The sequence below is a fragment of the Chiloscyllium plagiosum genome, unplaced genomic scaffold (genome assembly GCF_037043375.1).
Source record: "Chiloscyllium plagiosum isolate Xiang-an unplaced genomic scaffold, Cpla_swu_hap1 HiC_scaffold_7, whole genome shotgun sequence".
Lineage (NCBI taxonomy): Eukaryota > Metazoa > Chordata > Chondrichthyes > Orectolobiformes > Hemiscylliidae > Chiloscyllium > Chiloscyllium plagiosum.
This window is the reverse complement of record NW_028270145.1, coordinates 98,132,568-98,155,988: the sequence shown is the minus strand read 5'-3', so window position 1 is coordinate 98,155,988 and position 23,421 is coordinate 98,132,568. Positions and strand designations below refer to the sequence as shown.

At 42.1% G+C, this 23,421-nt stretch overlaps 1 protein-coding gene across 1 annotated transcript in view; it reads left to right on the top strand.

Moving 5' to 3' along the window:
• The window catches only part of epb41l5 (erythrocyte membrane protein band 4.1 like 5), a 168,144-nt gene extending 146,559 nt beyond the window's left edge, over nt 1-21,585 (top strand). Inside the window, exons 22-24 of the mRNA XM_043694224.2 lie at nt 12,026-12,103; nt 13,037-13,185; nt 13,863-21,585. Of these exons, the coding sequence (XP_043550159.1) occupies nt 12,026-12,103; nt 13,037-13,185; nt 13,863-13,926 (291 nt within the window). The 3' untranslated portion in view covers nt 13,927-21,585. The remainder of the gene's footprint in view (nt 1-12,025; nt 12,104-13,036; nt 13,186-13,862) is intronic.
• Nucleotides 21,586-23,421: the final 1,836 nt, after the last annotated feature.

Below are 23,421 nucleotides of genomic sequence, written 5' to 3'. Positions count from 1 at the left end.
GCACCTACCACTCTACCAAACAAAACGGACCTCACACATCTTTAAACATCCCCCTCTCACCTTAAACCTATGCCTTCTAGTATTTGACATTTCCACCCTGGGAAAAAGACTCTGACTATCCACCCTATCCATACCTGTCATAATTTTGCATACTTCTATCAGGTCACTCCTCAGCCTCCGATGCTGTAGTGAAAACAATTCAAGTTTGTCCAACCTCTCCTCATAGCTAATACACTCCAATCTACGCAACATCCTGATAGAGTCAAAACTCCAAATGTGGCCTAGTTAAAGCTTTGTAGAGCTACCATGAGTTGCCAACTTTTATCTCAATGTCCCAACTGATGAAAGCAAGTATGCCATGTGCCGCCTTTACCACCATATCCATTTCTGTTGCCACTTTCAGGGAGTTATGGACTTATACCCCAAGATCTCTCTGTATATCAATGCTCCTAAGGGTCCTGCCATTTCGGGATTCTAAAAACATTTACTGTATACTTCCCTCTTTCATTTGATCTCCCAAAATGCATCACTTCACACTTATCGAGATTAAACTCCATTTGTCATTTCTCTCGCCCAACTTCCCAAGTGATCTATATCTTGTTGTATTCTTTGGCAATCTTCCTCACTATCGACAGCTCCAACAATTTTCACATCATCTTCAACTTCCTAATTAGCTCACCTACAATTTTCATATAAATCATTATACAACATAGGTCCCAGCACTGATCCTTATGGAACACCACTGGTCATATTCAAAAAAACACCCCTCTGCAACTGTCTTCTGTGACCAAGCCAATATTGTATGTAACTTGCCAACAACTCACTGTGGATCCCATGTGATTTGATCTTTTGGACCAACCTCCCATGAAGGAACTTGTCAAATGATTTATTAAAATCCCTATGATACATCTACTGTTCTTCCCTCATCAATCATCTTCATCATTTCCTCATAACACTCTGTTAAATTTGAGAGACAAGACTTCTCCCACATAAAGCCATGTTGACTATCCTTAATACGTTTGAGTAAATCTAGTTGGTCCATCCTTTTCAAAGTGAGTTTTTGTTTCAGATCTTCAGCAACCACAGCTCCTTGTTTTATTTTACATTTGTTTTTTGAGTTGAGATTAAATTTTGAGCACTACATCCTAACTAAAACATCAGATGTGAAAATCCACATTTTGGCTGTACCTGTGATTAGCTGATTTGGGAAGAGCACAGTTTGTTCCTTTATATGGCACCTTTTTGAAGTAGTGCATGTGTCTCAAGCCACTTTGTGGGAATGATTCTTGAAGAGAATTAGGTGTTCAGTACCATAATGCACTATTAGGGCAAGTGAGCAAGAGCTTGGCCAGAGGTTGTCTTCAGCATTGACTTGAAACAAAGAGAGGTGTCCGGAGGGTATTCCAGAAGTCAGGGCAATGGCAGCTGAAAGAATGGCTAGCAGTGATAGAGTCATTAAGACGAGGGACGTAAAAGAGACCAAAATTGGAAGAATGCAGAAGACTTGGAGAGCTGATGAAATTTAGGAATCCGACAAGGTGAGAACAAGCACAATTTGAGAGCAAGGAGAACAATTTTACATTTGAAGTGTCACCAGAGAGGGAGCCCTGTAGGTCAGCAAGCACCATGGTGACAGCAGAATGAAGCTTGGTGCTGCTTTGGCTGAGGGGGACAAAGTTAAAAATCACACAACACCATGTTATAGTCCAACATGTTTATTTGGAAGCACTAGCTTTCGGATCCTGCTCCACAACCACCTGATGAAGGAGCAGAGCTCCAAAAGCTAGTGCTTCCAAATAAACCTGTTGGACTATAACATGGTGTTGTATGATTTTTAACTTTGTCCACCCCAGTCCAACAACAGCTCCTCTTTGGTACTGAGAACTGAATTTTTGATAAGCTTGAGTTTGTAGGTGCTACAAGGAGCGAGGCCACACAGGGTCTTCCAGAACTGTGGGTAGTGTCCTTGCTTCTGAGCCATAAGCTACAGGTTTTTAAGTCCTGGGCTACCGAAGGTGTGTTCGCAATGCAGCCAAATTGTCAGCTTGTAATTCCATTACATCTGATGGTAGGCAGCAAGATTGGGACTGTCTTCTGGTCTCAAATCCTACAGCAATCCCATCCTAACAGTAATCAGATGGAACTCTGAGAAAAATAGAAAATAGGAGCAGGAGTCGGCCATTCTGCCTTCGAGCCTGCTCTATCATTAATTTAATTCATTCATGGGATCTGGGCATCACTGTCCAGGTCAGCATTATTGCCCATCCCTAATTCCCATAGGATAAAAATCACACAACACCAGGTTATAGTCACAGGTTTATTTGGAAGCACTAGCTTTCAGAGCGCTGCTCCTTCATCAGGTGCTTGTTTGGTACTATAAGATAGTTAAGAATTAACCACATCGCTGTGGGTTTGGAATTACATATAGGACAGACTGTGTAAGGATGGCTGCTTCCTTCCCTAAAGAATATTAGTGAACCAGATGGAGTTTTCTGACAATTGACAATGAATCCATCATTTATCCACGACTATCATTAGACTCTTATTTCCTAGAGTTTTATTGAATTCAAATTCCACCATCTGTCATGGCTGGATTCGAACCTAGGTCCCAGAACATTACCTGGATTTGTGGATTTACAGTCCAGTGATATCACTGGGCCGTTGCCTTCCTTAAATATGATTCAATATGATCCTGGCGGATCATCCAACTTCGTATCTATTTGCTGTTTTCTCGCTAGACTCTTTGATACCTTCTTAGCACGAAGAGTGATATCAAACTCATATCAAAATTATAACAGAACATTGCTTAATGTCAAGAAAAAAGATTATTGAAGGAAGTTTGAAAAAAAAAGGCAATGAGAAGGGGAGATACACCAGGTATCCTGTATTGGTGCTGCACTTTAAAGCAGGAGATGGATAAATGACAATGAAAAATAATGATGGGGAGAGTGAGTCAGTGATTCAGGAGCTGAGGGTAAATCAAATCCACCCTTGTTGGGCCCCATAAATGTTCAACATCTCTTTGAATTTCTTTTGTTATGACTCTGTGTTATGCTGCTCATGTCTCATAGTAATTCCATTTCTGCCATTTAGCCATCTCCTGCTTTTCACTTGCGTGATTTGTAGCTGCACAGCTTTACCCTCAAACTTGCTCAATTTTTAAAAATTCTGTTTTATGGTTCAAGAACACCACCTTAGGACAGGGGCTGGGTGGGGGGGGGAAAGCTGGTAACTGTTTCAGCAGCTGATGAGCTGAGGCTGGAGTGGAGTTGAAAGTTGCAGCTGAGGTAGAAATAATAGCAGTTTTAATGAACTACCCTGAGTGAACTTTTGCTTTGTGCCATTTCTCCCTCCTTTGCTGCTGAAAGTACCAATTTCAAATTGGATGCAATTCCCATGCTTTCCTCTGGGATGCTGATCAGTTGCTCATGTATTTGTGTTATCCTGGACAAAGAGGTTAATCAGCTGTTCTGTGACCAATCATTGAAGAGCTTGATGCTGTTAAAATGGAAGGGGACGGTAATCTGCTTTAGACTGAGGCACCTTTCCTGTGTTATTGCAGTTAAGATGTACCATTGAAATATCAGCAATTCCTGTCTCCATGTTTTGCTAGCATCGTAGATAAGTGAGAGCCTCCAGTTTCAATCCCAGGCTATGTTTGCAATTTGACCCTCTTGCTATTCAATAAAATATTTTTTTTCATTAACCTGTTTGGATGTATTAGAATACACCTTGGTGGCACTTGGGACTCAAACCTGTCCCTTCTTGCCCAGACATCGGGACAGTACCACTACACCAGAGTACCCTTCTAAACATTCTTACATCAACCTGTTCAGTCAGATAAAGGGACTTGAACCTGACCCAAGAGTAAGGGCATTACCACAGTGACAATGGTCCTGTATACCTTCCACTTGACAGTCTAGTAAATTGGCTGCACTCTTACCATCATTTATTGTTCAATGAGCGTTGCAGTAACCTGTAAAGGGGGTTTGGGAAGGAGGATGGATTGTAGAGGACTCTCTAGTTTGCACAGGCTACTCCCCAGTCTCCTGTGCTCTCCTAGGTTTCGAAGTGATTGCCCAATTCTGAAACAAGGTCATGGTGCCACTCGAACTGTGTCAACTTGTGCTGGGACTAGTGATCAGAGTAGATCAGGGCAGGTATAGCCACGTGACCAGGACCATTTGGAGGAAATATCAGTTTAAAGAAGCTGAGTTGTGGCAGAGAGCTAACATGGGTGGCACAGTGGTTAGCACTGCTGCCTCACAGCGCCAGAGACCCGGGTTCAATTCCCGCCTCAGTTGGAGTTTGCACATTCTCCCCGTATCTGCATGGGTTTCCTCCGGGTGCTCCGGTTTCCTTCCACAGTCCAAAAATGTGCAGGTTAGGTGAATTGGCCATGCTAAATTGCCCGTAGTGTTAGGTGAAGGGGTAAATGTAGGGGAATGGGTCTGGGTGGGTTGCGCTTCGGCGGGTCGGTGTGCACTTGTTGGGCCGAAGGGCCTGTTTCCACACTGTAAGTAATCTAATCTAATCTAAACTTTCTGGAATTTTTTTCTTTCTGCGATTTCTTTGGTGCATATCAATCAGCTAGTGACCAGATCAGAAAATGTTTTATTTCTGAATCCAGGGAACAGCTTTTCTTCTGTTACCTCAGAGGTCTAATTGGTCAGTCTGTCTGTAAAGGCAGCTACCATATATTGACATTGACTTGGATCTGTGCTTTCTCATCGTGGAACCTCCTGAACCATCTCCAAAATGTTGAATTGCTGAAATTAAGACAAAAATCACTAAGTTGCCACTTCTGGACAATTTAAGCCCTTCTGTGCTCTGCCAAACCTTCTTTAATTCTGTTTCAGGGGACGTTAAGCATTTTGTGTGTCATACTGTGTTGCAGGGTTTTCGAATCGTGCAGTGCAGAAATGGACCCTTCAGTCCAATTCATCCATGCCCACCAGATTTCCCAAACTGGTCCCATTTATCTGCATTTGGCCTATAAACCTTTCTAATCCATGTATCTGTCCAATGTCTTTTAAGTGTTGTAACTATACCTGCATCTACCATTTCCTCTGGCAATTCATTCCATGTACAAATCACCCTCCATGTGGAAAAAGGTTGCCCCTCTCATTCATTTTAAATCATTCTCCTCTCACCTTAAATCTATGCTCCCTGGTTTGAATTTGCCTACCATTGCGAAAAGATGTTAGCTATTCATCTAATCTATGCCTCTCATGATTTTATAAACCTCTATAACTCACCCCTCAACCTCTGCTGCTGCAGGGAAAAAGTCCCAGTGTTGTTGTTGGGACCAATCCCTGGCGAGTGGTTCAGGTCTAGGGCAGTGGTTCTCTCTCAGGTCAGCTTCAGCAGAGGGGAGCCAGATCCTGGGGGTGTAGTTAGGAATGTGTGTGGGAAGGTGGGCTCCAGTTAAGAGTTAGAAATAGGTATTTAACAGTCTAAGGCGAAAGTAAGTACTACAGATGCTGGAGATTACAGTCAGAGTGTCGTGCTGGGAAAGCACAGTAGGTCAGGTAACATCCAAGGAGCATGAAAATTGATTTTTCGGGCAAAAGTCCTTTATCAGGAATGAGGCTGGGAGTCTCGGGGATGGAGAGATAACAGTTTAACCTTTCCGGTGTAACCGTGTGCCCAGTTGCAGTGGAACCCTTTGGATGCCCTGATTTTTTAGTTCATACTTTTGGGATTTTCCACTGTTGAGGGAAATGCTCAGCAGAATCTTTAATTTCCGTGTAACTACACTCTGGCTTCCCCTATATGGAGTGTCCATCTACGCTGCAGAAATGATTGTCAGCCCATCAGAAAATCCAAACTTAAACAGTTTCTTCATTTCAAAGACCCAGCACTTTCTTCGGAACCGGGACCCCCTGAAAGTATGATTTCAGTTTTTGGTATGAAATGTTACCCTCTCCATTGGCACATCGCCACCTTGGTGATTGAGCTTTGTTGTCACTCATTTCTTGTCAAATTGCATTTTCTTCATCAGTATTGTCGAGTGTAACAGTGTAATTTTGGGCAATCTCATGTCGCCAGTTTGCTACCTCCCGATGATGCCTAATGATTTTAAATATACCCGGTACAGCCCTTGTTGATATTTTTGATGTGTGCAATCTGTAATTCTGACCAATTAAAGGGCTTGTTAATTGCACTGTCATTACTCTTTGATCTCATGCAGACGCTAACTCTGAGACATTCTGACGCCTCAGTCTAACTCGAATTGTTGTTCTCTGGGTGGTTACCTCATTGTAGAACCGGCCCCAAAATGAACCTACTTCTGTATGTGCAAAGTGTTTTGTGCTATTTCAGTGATATTATGAGCTGCTGCTTATCTTAACTTCTGCTGTTTAGAAATAACTGGATTTTAGCTCAGTTCTATTCAGCTGCGATAAGCTTAGATGTTGAGTGTTAATAGGTAATCTTTCACAGAAAGGCAGTGAACAGTTGGTATTGCTGTAATGATACTGTTGAGTTGCTACATTGTGGTTTCAGCAATGTATTTGAGGTTGTTTACGCTATCACCGCAGGTGGTATGAAGGAGTTCATATCTAACAATTAACTCACTCATGTAGAATCCGAGACCATTAATAATGTTTATTTTTGGAGGCTGTGTCTCTGTGGGATACTAAAGGATTCACCCAGTCCTGTCCCTGTACTTCTCTTATTGACTCTTGCCTGGCTTTGATTTGCGGAGTTGTTTTAATGTGTAAAATGAAGGCTCTTTGTAATAATGTGATATACTTCATCCTGGCTTTAGATTCATACACAAGGCTTGGCCATCTCTGGTGTATGTGCCAAGTACCTTAAGCAACCACCACCAGCCTCTGCCGTAGTGGCACTTTAACAATTCATAGTGCTTTAATGAGGTAGGGAGGAAAGGACGTCGAGTTTAATTGAATTAGGAGAAGGTCCAGGGAGATACTGAAGGCATTGTTGAAGAGGTGTAGACATTACACACCATCTACAGTACACCAGCAAGAGTTCTTGTGTAGTAATAATGTCCAAATGTTAGGACAAGGAGACCCTGGATTCAAGTCTCACTTGCTCCAGAGGCATGTATTAAAATCTCTCAACAGGATAATTGGGCAATATCTTCTTCCTCCTTAAAATTAGCTAATGAATCTGGATCTCAGTTCTGTGAAGAATCTCTCATGGACAGTGGAAGTGTCCTAACCTCTGGGCAGTGTTCTGGGTTCAAGTCATAGAGATGTACAGCACGGAAACAGATCCTTCGGTCCAACTCGTCCATGCTGACCAGATATCCCAACCTAATCTAGTCCCATCTGCCAGCGCCTGCCCCATATCCATCTAAACCGTTGCTATTCATATACCCATCCAGATGCCTTTTAACTGTTGCAATTGTACCAGCCTCCGCCACTTCCTCTGGCAGCTCATTCCATACATGCACCACCCTCTGTGTGGAAAAAGGTGCCCCTTAGGTCCCTTTTATATCTTTCCCCTCTCACCTTAAACCTTTGCCCTCTAGTTCTGGGCTCCCCCACATCAGGGGAAAAAGCTTTCAGGTCCCACCTGCTCCAGCGGGTGTCATAACATTTAAACAGTTTGATCAAAAATATCTAGAGTACATAAACAGGTAATATGGTCAAACTGGTCAATTGTCAGTGTTTAAGCTCCACATATAACTTTATCAATATAGCTGTCTGTTTCTTTATGCCTCCATAGACTGGTCCAGCTTCCCTCTTAAATGCATCTATGCAGTTCATCTCAACTACTCGTAGTGGGTTGAGTGTTCTTACTGAATGTGCTGTCTTATATTTATGTCTTTCTTATATTTATGTTTGTCTAGTTTGTGCGTGCGTAGATGTATTTCGCTTGTTTATAACCTCTCCAACATCTTCATCATTTTAAAGACCTCAGTTAAAGTGATCCCACCCACAGCCTGCCTGTTGAGGTGAAAGGGCCTCCTGCTTCTTCAGCCTTTCCCGATAAATATATCATCTCCTTTCTGGTGTCATTATTCTTGTATGTTTCTTTCTAATATGAACACAAGTATGCACTACATCAATCTCAAATTTGAAAGTTTGTCAGTTTTTGGACACAGGGTGTTTTAAAGTTCCTCTAATCTTTCTGTCTGTTCCTGATGCTTGAAATTCACCCGCATGCTCATGTTAAACTCTCAGGTTGCACATCACCTATCTGATTGTCAACTGGAGGAGCCTGCTGTTTGAAGCATTGTATGGAATACGTAGATATATAAATTACATCATTACTGTGACAGTCAAATTCAATGAAGCATCACTATTTTATTCAATGCACAACAACATTGTTTTTAAGACTGAATTCAAATGTGCTACAAACTTGCTAAACATTGTTGACTATTGCACTGTACTGTATGAGCAAGTACCAACAGCCGACGTATTGCAAAAGTGCTGTGTCTGTATTGGCATGAATTGGCTCCAGAGGGCAGCAGAGAGACACTCTGGAAGATAAACAGAAAACTCTGTGACTCCTCCTGTTTCCTAGCCACTCGAAGGTCAATGCCAGTGACATAAAGCAAGATCACTGAGTTTCTCAGGAATTGGAATTTTCCAGTTTATCCTGAAGGCCTCCCTTTCGTGAAGCTTGGGCTGGCTGTGGCAAGATTTCTTTTTATGAATGAAGCAACTTTACTGGGTGATGCCATGGGTCTGGTAAGATTTTGCAGCCGACTTGAAGGTGCAGAGAGATGAGCTGTGAGGGTGAGAGGTTTTCTTCGAGGATCTCCAGGTGGGGGCCATGCTGCTGAAGGTAGGGGGAGGTCAGGTGCGATAGAAGGGATGGAGCGATTCGGACTCAGAGAGGTGAAGGTGCAAATGGATTGTAAAACTCAGGCACTGGAGAGCTACTGGTAACTAGGAGACGATGTGTATAATGCAGAAGATGCAGGATCAGTTCATTCCAAAAAGGAAGAAAGATCCTAGGAGGAGGCATGGGTGGCCGTGGCTGACGAGGGAAGTTAAGAAACATATAAAGTTAAAAGAGAAAAAAAAACATAGCAAAGTTAAGTGGGAAAACGGAGGACTGGGAGGCTTTTAAAGAACAACAGAGGATTACTAAGAAGAAAATACGCAGAGAAAAAATGAGGTACGAAGGTAAACTGGCCAAAAATATAAAGGAGGATAGTAAAAGCTTTTTTAGGTATGTGAAAGGCAAAAAAATGGTTAAGACCAAAATTGGGCCCTTGAAGACAGAACAGGGGAATATATTACGGGGATCAAAGAAATGGCAGAAGAATTGAATTGGTACTTCAGATCTGTGTTCACTGGGGAAGACACAAGCAATCTCCCTGAGGTAACAGTGGCTGAAGGACCTGAACTGAAGGGAATTTATATTTGCCAGGAATTGGTGTTGGAGAGACTGTTAGGTCTGAAGGTTGATAAGTCCTGGGGCCTGATGGTCTACATCCCAGGGTACTGAAGGAGGTGGCTCGAGAAATCGTGGATGCGTTGGTGATTATTTTCCAGAGTTCGATAGATTTGGGATCAGTTCCTGCGGATTGGAGGATGGCTAATGTTGTACCACTTTTTAAGAAAGGTTGGAGAGAGAAAGCAGGAAATTATAAACCAGTTAGTCTGACCTCAGTGGTGGGAAAGATGCTGGAGTCTATTATAAAGGATGAAATTATGACACATCTGGATAGTAGTAACAGGATAAGTCAGAGTCAGCATGGATTTATGAAGGGGAAATCATGCTTGACTAATCTTCTGGAATTTTTTGAGGATGTAACTCTGAAGATGGACGAGGGAGATCCAGTAGATGTAGTGTACCTGGACTTTCAGAAAGCTTTTGATAAAGTCCCACATAGGAGGTTAGTGAGCAAAATTAGAGTGCATGGTATTGGGGGCAAAGTACTAACTTGGATTGAAAGTTGGTTGGCTGACAGGAAACAGAGTAGTGATAAACGGCTCCATTTCAGAATGGCAGGCAGTGACCAGTGGGGTACCGCAGGGATCCGTGCTGGGACCGCAGCTTTTTACGATATATACTAATGATATAGAAGATGGTATTAGTAATAACATTAGCAAATTTGCTGATGATACTAAGCTGGGGGGCAGGGTGAAATGTGAGGAGGATGTTAGGAGATTACAGGGTGACCTGGACAAGTTAGGTGAGTAGTCACATGCATGGCAGATGCAGTTTAATGTGGATAAATGTATGGTTATCCACTTTGGCAAGAACAGGAAGGCAGATTACTACCTAAATGGAATCAATTTAGGTAAAGGGGCAGTACAAAGAGATCTGGGTGTTCTTGTATACCAGTCAATGAAGGTAAGCATGCAGGTACAGCAGGTAGTGAAGAAGGCTAATATCATGCTGGCCTTCACAATAAGAGGGATTGAGTATAGAAGCAAAGAGGTTCTTCGGCAGCTGTACAGGGCCCTGGTGAGACCACACCTGGAGTATTGTGTGCAGTTCTGGTCTCCAAATGTGAGGAAAGACATTTTGGCTATTGAGGGAGTGCAGCATAGGCTCACGAGGTCAATTCCTGGAATGGCGGGATTACCTTACGCTGAAAGATTGGAGCGACTGGGCTTGTATACCCTTGAGTTTAGAAGACTGAGAGGGGATCTGATTGAGACATATAAGATTATTAAAGGCTTGGACCCTCTGGAGGCAGGAAACATGTTTCTGCTGATGGGTGAGTGCTGAACCAGCTTAAAAATACAGGGTAGACCATTTAGGACAGAGATGAGGAGAAACTTCTTCACCCAGAGGGTGGTGGCTGTGTGGAATGCTCTGCCCCAGAGGGCAGTGGAGGCTAATCTCTGGATTCATTGAAGAAAGAATTGGATAGAGCTCTCCAGAATCATGGAATCAAGGGTTATGGAGATAAGGCAGGAACAGGATACTGATTCAGGATGATCAGCCATGATCATATTGAATGGGTGCAGGCTCAAAAGGAAGAATGGCCTACTCCTCCACCTATTGTCTATTGTCACTGTGTGGTGGTGGTGGTGGTGGTGCTGAGTGTGGGGGGGCAGTGGGGGTTGGGCATGCATTGCAGAAGACATCAATGATGGTGCAATGTAGATGAACAGGGCTGTAAATGGGAAAGGATACAAATATACAAGTTAAGAGCAGGAGTTAACCTGTCGCGGCTGCCTGCCATTCAGTATACTCATGGGTGATTTAGTTAGTCTGATTTCTGCCTACCACTTAATAACCTTTCACTCCCTTTTTTATCGGGAGAAAATGAGGACTGCAGATGCTGGAGATCAAAGTTGAAAAGTGTGGTGCCGGAAAAGCAGGTCAGGCAGTATCTGAGGAGCAGGAGAGTCAACGTTTTGTCAGGAATGAAGAGCTTATGCTCTAAACATCGACTTTCCTGCTTCACAGATGCTGCTTCACCAGCTGTGCTTTTCCAGCACACACTTCTTCACTCCCTTTTTTTTAAATCAAGTATCTGTTTCCTTTTGCCTGAAAACTATTTGAGAACTCTATTTCCGTCACCTCTCATGAAGAGGAGAGAAGTTGCCAATGGGCCAATATCCTGGAATTCTCTTCCTAAGGGCATTGCAAATCTACCAACAGCAGGTCAAGGAGCCAGTCGCCATCACCTTGTCGAGGGCAACTAGGGGCAGGCAATAAACGCTGGCCCAACCAGCAACAAGTGTGAGCCACAAGTGAATTTTTAAAAAGTAATGCAGTGATGGATTTTGTATAGGCTGGAGACCACGAGGAGTGAGATACATACTTGGGCAGACTTTGTGTTGGTTCACCCCCTTCTTTAGCTTAATGACAAAACAATTCTGCTCATCCAGGTCTCCAAGTGCTAATAGCTTAAATAGGTGACGTGCTGTTGGACCATCATTTAACTGCTCTGGAACATGCACACTTGTGATCTGAGGCAGTTTTGCCTCAATAATTGTCAGCCTTCACCATCTGTGGGAGTTAGTTGCTTTTGCTCTCCTTGTGGCCCAGGGCCATGCCTGAAAAACCACTTCCCAAGGCACAGTAAGCATCAATGACACTGGCTAGTTTCCCATGAAGCTCTTTGTTGTGTTTACAGAATGTTGCTGAGGATCTGGACAACCTGTTATCAGCACTGAGTGAGAATCTGATCGATTTCACAGAGCCCACGCCAGTGGTAGGTTCTGTTTACAAATGTGATTTGTTGCTGTCATTGGAGCCTTGCAGTTTAACCCAACAAGTACAGGTTATGGTCTGGGCAGCAGCCTGCTCACTTCCTATTGACGCAAAACCAAAACTTCCTCTTACACACCCAAAATGCCTTACAGCCATTGGAATCTTTTTTGAGCTGCTGTAATGTAGGAAACACCACCCAATTTATAGACAGCAAGTTCCCACATACAAAGGTGTTGTGATTAAGTAATCTGTCTTAATGATGGTTGAGTAATAGATATTGACCAGGACACTTGGATAGCAACCCTGCGTTCTTTGAGATAGATCCACCTTAGAAAGCAGACGAGGCCTTGGTGTTAGATCTCAGCCAAAAGGCGGCAGCACCAACAGTGCAGCACTCCCTCAGAATTGTACTGGAGAGTAAGCTTGGATTTTTGTACTCTCATTGTAGATTGGGACAACTTGTGACCATGTCGGCCATGACTGACACTAACACGACTAAGGGTTCAAAACCACTTCACATCAGACAACCTAAAGTGTAACCGCATTCCCAAACACCACCTTCCAAATCCAAGGTGTCAAAGGGTCCAGTAGTAACTTGTACTTTTCGACACCTCCTTGGAACTATTTTTAGTTGCATTTAAACACACCCCTTTATTCATGTTCACTATCAGATTGTTGTAAACCTCTTACTTCATTGCACACATGGTTTTATTCATGCGGGTGATTTTCCATTTGGGAGCCGGCTGTACAATCAGAGAGTCCAAATACCAGTCTAGAATTAGCCATTGCTCTTCCTCCTAATCTTATTCCCAGTGACCCTGCCAGTATTAGTCAATCTGAAGTTAAAATATCAATGAACTTCTTTGAAGAAATAGTTAGCTTTGTCTTTAGATGTTTCTGTTTTCTTCAATTTAATGTTTTGGTGTCAATCTAGGACATGGTGGTTCCTAACGGGATATTCAGTCGTGATGTCTCTTCAACTGTAATGGAACCAAATCCATTTGCTGAACCCGCAATCTCTCCATTTCCATCTCCGACTCCAGCTCAACATTTCTTGGAATCAACATTTCCATCAACAACCAGGTAAAGTCTTGTTAATAAAAACAATAATTGCTTGAGATCAGCGCAACATTGAGAGCCGAAGGGCCTATACTGCATTGCAATGTTCTATGTTCTAGAAACTCAGTAGATCTGACAGCATCTGTGGAGAGAGAAAGAGTTGACATTTTGAGTCCAGTATGACTTCTTCAGAACCGCAGAGAAAAAGTCTCATGACATCCTCTACTGTTGGATGAATGAACCCAAGGCTAGTGTCTGGTAGAAAATGGAAACATTAATCGCCAGAACTGAGTGGTTGTATAATCTATTAAATTTGGATTTATCCATCTGTAATGTCGAATGTTACATCCTCGGAACCTTCATGACCTCTTCCTCTTTAACTCGCCACCTCCAAACTGGCCTTCATCTCTGTTTGCTCTACTTGTAACTATTGTGCTGAGTCCTCACTCTCAACCCTCATCACCTATCCCATTTTAACACTAATCCAACCTTCAGACCAAGCCTCTGGACTTTGTCCATCTTCCCATCTGCCTCTCGACTCTTCCCCACCACAGAAAACAGCCATCACTCTTTCATAACCAAGCAATTCAGTCACCTTCCAAAATGCTCCTGACCTCTCTTCAGCTGCTGTGCAGCACCTTGGGAGCTCAAAATGTTAAAGATGTTATCTTAGTCGTTAACATGTTGTTTGTCTCCCGCAGCATTATCACAAAGGATGTGGAGAAGACTGTGAAGCCCAAGGGACTGTTGACAACGGAGTTGTGAGGTCTACAGAGTTTGCCTTTGACCCATTTGTCAAGTGAAAACAACAGTCCAAGGTGCCTGCCTTCATTTAAACTCCTAAGATATTCCATGTGGAGTAACCAAGCAATGTTGATGACCTCCTTTTGTACAAAATCTGAGCTCAACCTTCCCTTCTGAGGCAGTGGCTGTAGGAATACTCCCCTAGTGGAATCTTGATTTTCAGACTCTCAACAAAAATAAGGCTTTTCGTTTCTGTTTGAGAATGTGAATTCCTCTTAAGCTGCTTATGGGTTAAAGTGACTGGAAAAACCGCTCCAAGTATAGAAGGTTACTTGGAACCTTGACCATTGTTTCATCTCAAAGAACAAACTGGCAAGAGGAATAGTTTGTGTTGACTACTACTGTACTTGCAAGAAGGAACTCTTGTCAGAAGCTGGAGTGACAGTAAAGGAGTCTGTTTCTGACTGAATGGGAATGATGCAAGTTGGAAATGAAGTTAAAACACTGTAGTCCCAAATCTCTGACCCAAATTCTCCAGTTAGAGTGTTTCTTTACATGTGAATGAGCTCTGTATTTTGCTTTTATGAAGAGCAGACATTTCCGCGTCTCCGAGATATTAATTTTGAGAGGCACATTCAGCACATAGATCCTGGATCAAACTCCGAGATATCAGCGAAGAATGTCTGAGAGGGGAATTGGAAGCCTGGAGAGAGATGGTAGCATCAACATGAATCCTGGATGACGCTGATTTTTTTTTTCCCCAAGTTTCCTGATACTCTGGAAATAGTTTGAAAAACTTGAGGTCATTGGTAAGGAGATGGGGGAGAGACCCTTTCACAATGCAAGATGATCTGAGCCTTATCGCAAAATATTGTACTTTTCGCAATTGTTCCCTCACCTGCACAATCTACCAGTAACCACCAGAAGAATCTTGGAAATGCCCAACTGGTCAGTCAGTGATGGGTTCACCGGACATTTCTTTATCAGATATCAGAAATGTAAAGGACTACATTGTTTGAGAAGATGACAAAAAGAAGATAAAATAAAAAAAACTGTGCCCATGCAATTTTTACCAGCAATTCTTCTGATACTGTAAATGTTTCCATGTTGAATTTACAGTTTTGTTTTATCCCTAGCACTGTCCTTTCTATTTTGGTCTGTTTGTTGCTGCTTGTTTCTCTCAACACTCCAGCTGATCCCTTATGCCCTACAGCATACCTGCTGCTGCATCATAATTGGATTCTTAAAGAGCTGTTTGTGAGTTTCCTGTGTCTCTCACTCTGTCAGAAAGGTTTTCCCAAATTGTGATGGCCAGAGGAATTAATTCCATGGGGATGGTTGCATGCTGCCTGTTCCACTTATGAGCTATGGTTTTGTCATTGCTGATCTCTCTGTGTCTGTCTGTCTCTTTCTTTCTTTCTCTCTCTTTCTCTCTCTTTTTCTCTCTTTTTTTCTCTCTCTCTCTCACTCTCTCTCTCTCTCTATCCCCCTTTCTGACTCTGTCTGTCTGTTTCTCTTTCTGACTGTGTCTCTGACTCTCTCTCTGTCACTTTCTGACTCACTCTGTCTCACTCTCACTCTGACTCTGACTCTCTTTCTCTGACACTCTCTCTCTCTCTCTCTCTCTCTCTCTCTCTCTCTCATTCAAACGCACACATAAAACGAGGTATGAAATGTGCTCTGACTAGCCCTCCATGTGGAACTACCTATTTTACTCCCCCACCTGAACTATTCTCCTGCTTTCATATTAGTTATCCAAATAGCCACCTTCGGGATCTACTGTTGAAACTCTTACTTAGATCAACAGATTGTGTGTGGATCAGTGCACCCTTTAAAGTTCTTCAAGTTAGTAGTGCACCGGAATGCATCTGGCCATTGATCTTGTTGCCACCTTTTCTCTTTGAGAGGGAAGATATCTCCGGTCTAATTAGCACCTTTTCTTGTTGGTACCATGATTGGGCTTTTTTTAATCATAGGGTCATAAAACCCATTGTAATTGTTCCTTATATATTCTCCAAAATATGTCCAGCTATTTATTATTATTATTTCATTGCACATTTCACTATTTGTGAGGTGGAGTGGTACTGTTCACATTTATCCCTATGTAGTACGGCGAACATTTTATCAACAAGCCCCTATGGGACCAGGAATATTTCAGTTGATCAAGATGTCCACATAATCAATGTCAAAAAACTAGGTAATGGAAACTAAGTAATGCAAGGGTTACATACATCACTGATATGTTTTATTTACAGCATAAATCATTTAAATAATGAAACTTTGCCTTCAGTAAAACTTACCAGCAAAGAGCCTTCTCACTTGCACCTTCAACTGATTACTCGAACATCACAAAGATCACGATAATACAGTAAACGTCCAGTATTTCAGGTATATAATTTTTGCCGGTTTAGCAAGAGTACCAGTTCAGAAGGTGCTGGTGAAAAGTTTGTTGCCCTCATTCTTCTCTGCCCCATGGCAGCCACTCTTTCCTTCCTTTAACCTCTCATGCTATTGTTATTTGAGTGCAACCTCTACAGCTCCTTAGCCGACAGTGGTAATCCCCGTGCCTCAGTACTCATGTTCTTATCTTTCCCCAAGTGCCCAAGCCTTCCTCCGTTCTTTGTGCTGGCTGTGAAGGTTGTGTGTTCAGCCCCTATAGCAGGACACACTGGTGTTTTGCATTGCTAACCTTTGGGGTGGGTCACATCATGAACTGGAATCCTGCCTGGGATCCACCTCATGACCACACTTAAAGGGCAGGAGTTTATCCCAGTGATTCACCTCTCCACCATTTGGAGGACATTAAACTCCAAAGAGCGATATATTAACCTGAACCACTCCAATATTTCAATGATTCACTGTGATTTTTGAGACCTTGGACCCGCTCATTCTGATTATGACAATGCTTCTAAACAGGAATCTTCACCACATTCCTTACTTTTGTAGTGAAAATGTTTTTTTTAAGTGTAGTGTCATTTTGTCATGAGAACAAGTCTCTTGTTAATTGAACTCCTAATAATTGTAATTCACTGACCTGGAGGGGATAAACCAATTGAATATTGTGCTCACAGTTTGCAATGGGACCAGGCAGCTGATATGATTTGAAATGGAGAGACTGACTGATAGTAATTCTCTTGTCAATGCATTTTTATAATTCCACATCCATTTACTCCACTGTACTCCCCGCTGGAAATCAAGGGTGTTTGAAACACACAAGGACAATGTGACCTATGCTTGTCTTCGTCAAACACCCTGGTTAAAGACAAGTTGACATTCTTGAAAAAAAGTGTGCAAAATCCAGAAAGAATAATAATTTGTTATACTCCATTGAGGTTGATGTGTAACTTTAGCTTCATATCAACATAACTTTAATGTAATTTGGTGTTAAGTTTATGTATTGTGTGTGAGGTGAATATGTAACAGTTCCTTGTGAAGTGATCTTGTATTGTTTCAGTTGAAGCTGCTGTATTCAGTGCAAAGCAATGTTCCTGTGATAACTTCCCCAACAAAACCCACCACACCCAGGTCAAATCCTCCTCCTTCATTTGAGGGTGCCTCAGTGATGGCATTATGATGAATTAGGTCTATCTTATTCATAGGAAATAAAAGCTGGAAATATTTGTCAGGTCTGGCAGGCATCTGTACAGAGTAAACCAAGTTGATATTTTTGTTGACTTCAGAAGATTAGAAGCAAACCGTTGCAGATGCTGGAAATCTGAAATAAAACAAAATGCTAAAGGAGCTCAGCAACTCTGGCAGCATCTCATTTACTACAGTCGGCACCCTCAATGCTTTTGCTGTGGGCACCCTCACTATTGTTCTGAGTCATTTTCCCCCAGTCTGTCACCAGCATTTTAAATGCTTATTTTCCAGCTCCTTTCAGTTCTGCAGAACAGTCATAGAGTCATACAGCACGGAAACAGACTCGTTGGTCCAAGCAGACCATGACGCACATAATCCCAAACTAAACTAGTTCCACCTGCATGGCTCCTGCCTCATGTCCCTCCAAACCTTTCCTATTCATGTATCTATCCAACTGTCTTTGAAACGTTGTAATTGTACTCACATCTACTACTGCATCAGGCCCACCACATCCACACACAAACCAGCCTGTGTATGTAAAAAAAAATTGCCCTGATGTCTTTAAATATCTCTCCTCTCACCTTAATGTGACCCTCAATCTTGAAATTTCCCATCAAGGAATTTCCCTACCATTAACTCTCTCTGTACCTCTCATTATTCTATAAACATCTACCAGGTCCCACCGTAAGGGATCCGAAACATTAATCCGATTTGACTCTCCAGAGACGTCCTCAGTATTCTCCTCATTAATTTCAGAATTACTTTGCTTTTATTTTCTTATTTCCTTGAAGTAATTGTTTCAGCTGTATACACTGGTGATGCGCCAGATAACCTTTTCATTTTCCACACTTAACCACAGTCAGCATTTGGAGAGCTCCAACGCTCCATCCATTAAAATGACCCTTTAGACTTTCAAAGCTTGTGTCTGCTTGGAGTAACTGTGTGTTCAGTGGCACCACAATTCAGGAAGGGTATGTTGGTTTTGGAGTGTAAGCATTGAAATGAAACAGTCTCAAGATCATTAGTCTGTGGACCTCTCTTTCCTAGAGAGTATAGAGACAGGGTCTTTGAATACTTTTAAGGCTGATTCATATAGATTCTTGACTGACCAGGGAGCCAAAGTGCATAGGAAATAGTCAGAAAAGTAGAGCCTGCAATCAGATCAACCATGATCTTATCAATTGGCAGTGTTAGTCCAGCTCCTAATTCAGATACTCATATGTAACTAAGACTTATGGAGTTAAATTAGGCATAAATTACTTCAACACAGCTTCTAGTTCCTTGAGTATAGAAAGCAGAGGGCATTATTGTTGGGTGCTTACAACAGTAAAATAAATTTGGTAGGATGGGTATAGTGAATTCTGTTTCCTCTGGTGGGGAACTCCGAAATAGGAGGCCCTATAAACTGGGCAGGAATGAAACCAGGAAGTGCTACTTCACATGAACAGGTTCCGCAAATTTGGAACTGGAGCAATTTGGGTGTCAGACTGAGATTGGTAGGGTTTTGTTAGGTACGATTATCAAGGCTTTTGCAGCAAAGGTGGGTAAATGGATCGAGATACAGATCAATAGTGAAAGGATGGAATGGTGGACCTAGCTTGAGTGGCCACAAGCTGTTCCAATAACATAAAATACTTGCAAACTCAAATTCAATCAGTAATATCTGGAACAGAGATTAGAACTCTAACAATATCTTCCTTATGCCTGATTTCAGCCACATGTCTCTGAGGTTTCCTGTAATGGGCAATCTGGGTAACCCATAGTCAACTTGTCACATCAGCCTAATCCCAGAGCAACTCTTCCGTACATTGAAGATATCTCTGCCATTTCTAAAGCATCCCTTAGAATCAGTTTTCCAAATCAACATAAATTTACTTCGCCAACAAGTGGGAAGCAGAGATAGAAAGTTCACTCAAAAGGCAGTCATGCTGACTCTTTTTGAAAGGATTATCCAATTCGCCGCACCAAAACCAGCTGCTCCCTCCGCACTCTTACTTCCTTTTCAATATTTATCTAATTCCCTTTTTGTAAGTTGCCATGAAATCTGCTTCCATGGTCCTTTTACACATTACACAGTGAGTAATGATCAAGAATGCAAAGAAAATTATCTTCACCTTCCACATTCTGGCGAAAAGTCATCTTGACCTGAAACGTTAACTCAGTTCCTCTGTCCACAAATGCTGTCTGACCTGCTGAATATTTTCACCGCTGATTTTAATCTCTTTACTCCCTCCCAACAACTTTGCCAGTTACCTTAAAGAATTATGTAAAGTATTGTTAAATGTCCCCTTTCCCTGTACAGACAAAAATGCCCCTTAATCTTCTGTCATATTTTAGAGTCATGGTCAAGTATGATTGAGAAAAAATCCAGCTGAGAATTGGGGGTTCAAGCTTGTTTTTTAAAAAAAAGTATCAGTAAAACAGACTTATCGAAATAAAGCTGTATCTACTGTTGTTCCATGTGAGAGCAAACTAAACTGCAATCCCAGCATGGAACCTGGTTTGATAGATCATCTATGTTTTAATTTTGTTTAGTTAATGGAACGGAGGGGAGTCAGTCACTAAAACGTAGGGCTGCATTTGTTCTTTGACAGTAGCCTGAACTGTCTACAATCTAACAACCTGAGGACTTCTTTTCCCAAACTCTTCTGGCTTTGAAAACTTCACAAACTACAATAACCAGTTTACACTGAACTGAACTAAAGTCAAATCTGTTGGGAGAGAAATAGTTCTCTTAACTGAATTTTGCTGTGGGTGAGAAACTAAAACTCTTTTGAATTCAATTCTAAATTGTTCATCACCAAAACGCTGGTGTTCTCCTGAGGTTACTGAAATTAAAACAATGGCCTAATGTGTTTGCACTGCCTGTCACAAACCCAAAGTATGAACATCTTGTTCCATCAATGCTCCAGGGATTCTCCCAAACCTTTCCTTGTAATAACATGTCTTTTTGGAACTGGTGCATTTCAGTCACTGTTTCAGAATTGCTTTCTGACCTCAGCACTAATCCACAAACAGAAGCCAGCGTTTTAAAAACTGTTCAAATTCCTTTTGTGGAGGTGGGTAACAAGGATGTGTTGGGCCAACAGGTTGCTTTCTGTGCGCCATGAGAAATAAAATTCACGGGATGTGGGCATTGCTGACTGGGCCAACAGTTACTGCCCATTCCTGGTTTTCTTCAAAGGATCATTGCAGTCCTCAAGGTGTAGGTATGCCCACAATGCTGGTAGGGAGGGTGTTCCGTGATGTTAACCCAGTATCCGTGAAGGAACCCGTGATGTGCAAACTCTAAGTGATGATGTCTTTGAAGAATGCATGCTGTGGTTTTGAATGTAATCCGATTTGCTTGTGATGCTACACTAAAAATTGGGCAGGGGAATGTGCGGCATCTGTGTTGAGCCATGGATGTTTGCCAGTTGTTTGAGATGGTGACTGTGTGGTGTAGTCAGGAGCTTTGGATAGAGCAATGGATAATGGTGGAGGCTCCAACTTCCTTTCCATCACTTGGCTAACCAGGAATCTGGCCCGCTCTTGCTGCTGCCATTGGTATATTTTGGGAGGATTAATGTTGGTTAATCTGCTCTGTTTTTAATGCACTTTCCACGCTCATGAAGTCCTGCAGTGGGACTTGAGTCCAGGATGTCAGGTTCAGCTGCAACCCACTGTGTTTCACAACCTTTGGCTGGACTGCTGGATGGTTTTCCTGTGTTAGTGCACCTGAGAGAAGGGGGATGTTTTGAATAAAGGAGTACTTAAAAAAAGTATACAAATATATTTCTCAGCTAGTGTACAAGATAGTATCACTGTCTTTCAAGTGTAATTTGTCTTGTTAATTTATAGCTCTAGAATGTTATATACAAGTGCAATTTGCATTAGTCCTCAAATAATTTATTTTTTGATTAAAAAATGCACGTTTTCACAATGAGTAGTCTACATAGAGACAAATATTAGAGGCACAGCACTGATTTCTGTATTCCTGGATTTCTGTAAGTTTGTCAATTTTTAAAAAGTTGTTTGTAGTTTACTTACTCTTTTGTACATTTATACAGTGTAGTTTTTCTTGCCCTCTCAGTACAATAAAAAATTATTTGGATGCAACTGATGGGAAGTCCTTGGTGTTTGTACTTATCTGAAGAGGAGGAAATTTGCAGGATAGGGCAGGGGAGTGGGGGTTGCTGGGTTGCTTCTGCAGAGAGCTGGTACACGTGCCAAGGGTCAAGTGGCTACTGCCTGCGGTAAAACCATTGATTGTTTTCAAACACCCTTGCACTCAGCAAACTCCTTCAGCCCTAAAACCTGTTGAGAACTCTGCTCCTCCAGATTGTACCTCTTGCACATTTCTGATGTCTCTCTCTCTCTCTCTCTCATATACTTGGTCAACTGTACAGGTTTTTAAGGAACATTGTGACAGGAGGGAACACTCAGATATAATTGGTACATCAGCTGGTTGGCACACCTAGATTGCTCAAGAAGCAGAGGGAAAAACTCACAGAAACAGTGTTCGAGAAAAAGAAGAATGATAAATCAAGGCCCGAAAAGCCAATCATGCAAATATTCGTGAAGTGGAAGTTTATTGGTAACTAACACCAAAATAGATGTAAAGGCAAGTTGTGAGAAGGATGCAAACCATTTATGGAGACATATTGATAGGAAAAGTAAATAGTCAAAAAGTTGGCAAATAGATTATAATGTGGGAAAATGTGAAGCTGCTCCATTGTGGAAGGGAGAAGAAAAGAACAGTATTATTTAAATGAAGAAAAACAGCAGAAAACTGCAACACCAAGGAATTTGGGCGTACAATCCTCAGCTAGCACACAGATGCAGCAGGTAATCGGTGTTGAAAAGTGTGGTGCTCGAAAAACGCAGGTCAGGCAGCATCTGAAGGGCAGGAGAATCGAAGTTTCGGGCAGAAGCCCTTCATCAATGTCCATTCTCCTGCTCCTCGGATGCTGCCTGACCTGCTGTGCTTTTCCAGTGCCACACTTTTCAACTCTGATCTCTAGCACCTGCAGTCCTCACTTACTCCCTGCATAAGGTAATCAGGAAGGCTAATGAATGTTGGCCCTTTTTTCAAGGGGGCTGGAGTATGAAAGTTGGGAAATCTTACTGCAATTGTACAAGATGCTGGTGAGACCACATCTGGAATATTGTTAGCAATCTTTGTCTTATTTAAGGAAATATTTAATTGGAGGCAGTTCAGAGAAGGTTCACTCGGATGATCCCTGGTAGGGAGAGATTGTCTTAGGAGCAAAGGTTAAACAGGTTGGGACTCTACTCACCGGAGTTCAGAAGAATGAGAAGTGACCTCATTGAAACATATTAAATTCTAAAGTGGCTTGACAGGGTAAACACTGGGAACGTGTTTCCCCTCATGGGAGATTCCGGGACCAAAGAGCATAGTCTCAGAATAAAGGGACACTAATTTGAAACTCTGATGAGGGAGAATTTCTTCTCTGAAGGTTGTATGTCCTTGGGATTCCTGTCACAGCAGTGGGGACAGAGCCTTGCTCTATATTTAAGGCTGAAGTGGATACATGGGTAATCGTGAATTATGGGGAATGTAGGCATGAGCAATCTTGGATCAGCCATAATCATATTGACTGTTGGAGCAGACTTGAGGAGCTGAACAGCCTTTTCCTGTTTTATTTTGTACAATCTTATTGTCTATTAATCAGCAGTGAAATAAATTTCACTTGCAAAATCGTGGGTTAATTCAGGATTTACTGGAAGCCAATTATGCTTCACAAGTGTAATTGAAATTTCTGGGGCAGCTGAGAAATTTGACCAAACATACACTGACTGCATTAACAGAAGCTTTCAGAAAGCACTTGCACAACCGCACAGGAAGCTCATTTGAGAAAATACACGCCTTCCCCTCCCCCCCCCCCCCCCCAATACTGGTAAAGGTATAAATTGGCTCAGTATGAAGAAGCA